General features: G+C 35.5%; 1 protein-coding gene across 1 annotated transcript; it reads right to left on the bottom strand.

Moving 5' to 3' along the window:
• Nucleotides 1–683: 683 nt before the first annotated feature.
• LOC132187645 (LRR receptor-like serine/threonine-protein kinase IOS1) lies at nt 684–4778 on the bottom strand. The gene is made up of 13 exons (XM_059602034.1): nt 4661–4778; nt 4030–4567; nt 3462–3946; nt 3215–3353; nt 3049–3120; nt 2884–2955; nt 2718–2798; nt 2383–2543; nt 2055–2278; nt 1832–1958; nt 1590–1652; nt 1313–1502; nt 684–1131 (listed from the first exon to the last, which is right to left on the bottom strand). The coding sequence occupies exons 1-13, from the start codon at nt 4749–4751 to the stop codon at nt 720–722; spliced, it is 2655 nt and encodes an 884-aa protein (XP_059458017.1). The 5' UTR covers nt 4752–4778; the 3' UTR covers nt 684–719.
• Nucleotides 4779–4978: the final 200 nt, after the last annotated feature.

Genomic DNA, 4978 nt, shown 5'->3' with positions numbered 1-4978 from the left:
CAAAATTTCGAGATTGTATTAGGAGTATTGGTAGGCACGTTTCTTAAGTGAAGAAAATGCATTTGTAAGAGTGAAAACTCTTGGAAGAAGATTCAAGACAATGGATCAACGTGTTATGATTGTACAATGAATTAACGTGTTCGGACTTCACAACCACAATTAAAGTCTATGGGTGGGATCGGTAAGGATTCTACTCTTCGAAGATCGGTCAATATGGGACTAGTTGGAGTTGAGACTACATGAGGACCAGTTCATCCTTCAAACTGTGTCATAAGATTACATGGGTGTAAGTGTTCCTAATATTTGTACTTATTTGTTCTATAGTTGGAGTAAATGTTAGGTTTGGCTACCTTGAAGATATTTCTCCTTCTTGAAGGTTTTGTATTTGTAAACAAATATTTATTGGCATAATGATTTTGAATTGCAGTGGGTATTTTTTGTTTTGTATTATCTTTTTTGTGCATTATTTTTATGATACGTTTTTGGGGTCTGAACATGCATGGGTTGTTAGTTTTTGAGAGAAAAATGAAATTTAGAATTTTTTTTTTTTCTAAAATAGGGATCAACAGCCTTAATAAATTTAGTACATATTACAAACAAATAGTCCATTAGAACCATCATGGATGATTCAATGAAATACAATATGCATTGAAAGAAAGATATACAAAGGAAAAAAATGTCTAAGATTCGACATGCCAATTTCAATTTTGGACAACGTTTTACCGTGCTAAAGGACGGAGTTCAGTAGTCAGATTCATGTTGAGCATTTCAATTGAATTTGTTGAATCACCCTCAAGGCCCTTCTTTGTCCTAGCTAATTCAGTTTCCAAACACTCCTTTAGTTCGGCCACTGCTTGACTCATTGTTGGCCTTTTAGTAGAAGTAGGAGATACACACGCCATAGCTATTTCACAAGCTTTCCAAGCAGAGTTGATGTTGAAATTTCCACGCAACCTTGGATCAACAATATTTTTTATATCCCCTTGAGCAAGCATGGAACTTACCCATTGACTTACATGAGTCCTTTCTTGGGATCTTTCAATTGCAGGCCGACTTGTGATTATCTCCAAAAGAACGACTCCAAAGCTATAAACATCACTTTTCTCAGTTAACCAATTTGATATGTAGTACCTGCATGTCAAAGCATGTTATTTTTCATTTACGTGACAAAGTTGTTAGTGACAAAGTTTGTAACTCCTTTGATTTCAAATATCTTAAGATTTCATATATCCAATACATTTTGTCTTTATTATCAAGGAAAATGAAAGTTGAAGATGATTGTAGTAAACGAAAGAATAACATAAATACTCACTCAGGATCTAGATACCCAGGGGTGCCAGCAACAACAGTTGACACATGAGTGCCGCCATCAGTGGGAAAAATTTTGGATAGCCCAAAATCAGCTAATTTGGCATGAAAATTTTCATTTAACAAGATATTTGTACACTTCACATCTCTGTGAACTATAGGTGGCTTGCAACCATGGTGCAAATATTCCAATCCTACAAATTCATAGCCACGTCATTTGTAGAAGAGGTTTTAAGAAAATTATAAAGAAAGAATTATGTAAATCCACTCATTGCGCTAACCTTGTGCTGCATCCGTCGCTATTCGGAGTCTATCTTCCCAATTCAAGATGTTTGCCCTTTCACCTGTATCCATTAATAGAATGCCGCCTAAGCCTTGATTTGTTTTGTTATTCAAATCGAATTAAAGTTGGTCATGTACTACTGATCAATGTAGGAAATTATTTTTCGTCTCTAAGGCGGATAATATCTAATAAGCTGAAATTTGAAGTACTTTTTGCTTTATATTTCAAGTACACACAAACCTGAAAGATGTTCTTCTAAGTCTCCGTTGGCCATGTACTCATAAATGAGCCCCATGTTAGTTCCTTCATAGCAATACCCAACAAGAGTAGTTAAGTTTCTATGATGAACCCTCATAAGAAGTTTAACCTGCAATTACAAATAATCACCATAATTTAAATATAAATGCATGTTAGACTATATATATATATATATATGAACTTTTCTGAGTTAAAAGTTACGTGCCTCTGATTGAAATTGTTGAAACCCTTGAACTGATGATGGAGAGAGCATCTTTACTGCTACTTGAGTGTCATCTATGTTCCCACGGTAAACTGTTCCAAACCCACCTTTACCAAGAATCCTTTCAAAGTTGTTTGTCATTTTTAAAAGCTCAGAATATGTAAATTGCCGTTGTATGGACTCCAATGATGGATTTTGAAAGTTGGATTCATTATCTACCATGATAACTGCAAAGATCATTATGAGCAAGATAAGCTCAATCTAAGGAGATTTGTTTCTTTGTTAATGTCAACATGAATCTTATAATTAAAATTTTCACCTTTATTCTTACCATGTTGTTCTCTCCTTTTTATTCTTATTCCCAAAAAGATAGCAGCAACAATAAATGCAAGGATTAACAATCCACCAAGTGATGCTACTATTGGAACAACAACATTGCTTTTTTTCTTGTTGCACGAATCAGATCCACAGAGATTTGGATTGTCACCCACACTAGAAATGATAATGTTGAACAGAGCGTTAAAAAAAAAAAAAATTCATGCAATTAAAAGTCAAATAATTTTTTAGGTTTTTTGCAAATAATTGATAAATTTTTCATTTTATGAAATTTGGAGGTAAGAAAATATATAATAGTGAGGGGTTTATGGTCTTAAACAAAATTCATACCTTAATGATAATGAACCATTCTTTGATCTTTCATTAAGTTGAATTGGAATTGAACCGGAGAGCTGGTTTCGTTCTAAGTTTCTGCAGCAAAGGTAGAATGAAATTTCTTTCCCACTTTTTTAACCAAGAAATTTGTAGCATCAGTTTCGAAATAAAAGTAACTTACAAGACCCTCAAGTTTTGTAATTGAGATAAGAAATCAGGTACCGATCCGGTTAAGCTATTATTAGAAAGATCCCTGAAATGAGCGAATCATTATATTTAATATTGGTATGGGTAGAAAATCTGTATTTGGCAAGCATCATCGATCATGTAAATTGTTGATACTTACAAATATTGTAACATTACGAGATTTGATATATCGGCAGATATATTTCCGACCAATCCACTTGAGGACAAGTTCCTGAGGTTATGAGGTTGTACAATAACTTAAATTAAGAGTACTCAAAATAAGTTGGAAAGTCATTAAGCTTATACGAAGTCATATATAGACTTACAAGGATGTGATTCTAGGAGGAGTATCACCATCATAGCTACAATTTAGACCTTCCCACGAGTATCCTTTAGGGGCACACGGATCTCCTTGCCAAATTCTCTTTATTCCATACGTTGACTTGATTTTTGCAATGGCATCAACTAAAATTTCACATGCATCGATCCACTCATTCAAATATATATATGGGAGCTAGTACATATAGTGAAAAGCATATATATATATATAGGTAATGTGTGGAACAAACGTACCATCTCCTTGGTCTGTTTCTGATTGCAAGAGATATTTCACTGAGTATATCTCAACCGCATTCATGATGGGTGGAAGTGTTGAATTTTCAGTTTTGAAAATTGAAAAATCATATTTTGCTTGTCCAGCTAGGGCACTTGGGCTATACAGTGAGATTGTAGACAAGTAATCAGGAACAAGAGGCCCATACCAGTACTTCCCGTTGAGGGTAATGTTGAATGATCTGGACTGGTTGCCTTGGAGCTTCACGATTTCAGCAAAGTGTATGTAGATATAATATTCGGCAGTGGCAGCATCCTCCGAATTCCAGTTGAACTCCATGGGACCATCATCTATAGGTGTGGCGGCAGTACTCATTACAATAGATGGTGGATGATAATCATTGTGAATTTTTGAGTCAACGGTAAGCGAGGTACGTATATCTGTCCAGTTCAATAAACTGGAGTCAAGGGGCATCCAAAGCCGATCATAAACGTCGTATGGGTACCTAAATAAACATGTATGTATTTATATATAATCAGCACATGATCCGATAAGTTGATATATATATAAATTAAAATATTGACTCACCTGTATGCTGGACTGGTTTTTGATCCAACATCCACCCTCAAAAAGAGTGCCAATGATCCAGCTTTTGTGATATAGGTAGTATTTTTCAATGGCCTTAACTCTATTGCCGATATAAATGGTGTCCCAAGGCCGGTGTTTACTAGACAGACATGTATATAGTTCCAAGACGGAACATCTATGAGCTCTTTGATGACGCTAATCGATGAATTTAACACTTTGACCGTATCCCACTTATTTGGTCCAAGATAGAGATCGAATTGTGGCAAATTACCTTTTCCATCATAATTTCCATGCATAAAGGTTGCTCGGATCAAGTATTTAGTGCCACCTGTGACGTTTATGGTGTAACAGTTGCGGTTTCCTTGAGGAAAGCTTCTGACATTCCACACCTGTTGTTGGTCTGTAGCTTTGATGTCAGTGGATACGCTCTTACTCACACCTGAGTCAATGAAGGTGGCGTCTGAAATGTAATTAATGCCTGTTGTGTCATCCGTAAAGCTAGAGTTCGCTGGTACCCCACAAGCTATGCTTATGAAGCCTGGGATGACAGATAACAAAGAATAATTATCAAAACAAAAGTTATATATTGAAAGATTAATAAGATGATGATGATGATGATGATGATATATACCTGATTGATCCTGGGCATGAACAGCAACTATAAGACCCAAACCCACGAGCATTAATGCAAAGAAATTGAAATGTTTGAACCCCATCGCCATCTACCTAGGTTCCTCTTCCTTATTGGAACATGTTTTCCGCCATGGTATGCTTTATACTGCAAAACAACTGAAGCTTCCTGTAAACTAGAGAATCCTTTTAGCAACGCAGTCAATTGACCTGCTTTTTTTTTTTTTTTTTTTTTGGTTGAGAAAGTCAATAGTCTTCGTTGCGAGAAGGATTATCACGCCAACTGACAGCTCATTAATCTGTATAATTCATATGTTCC

The sequence above is a fragment of the Corylus avellana genome, chromosome ca7 (assembly GCF_901000735.1).
Source record: "Corylus avellana chromosome ca7, CavTom2PMs-1.0".
In the NCBI taxonomy this organism is placed as follows: Eukaryota; Viridiplantae; Streptophyta; class Magnoliopsida; order Fagales; family Betulaceae; genus Corylus; species Corylus avellana.
The sequence above is the reverse complement of the archived record's forward strand: the minus strand, read 5'-3'. Positions and strand labels throughout refer to the sequence as shown.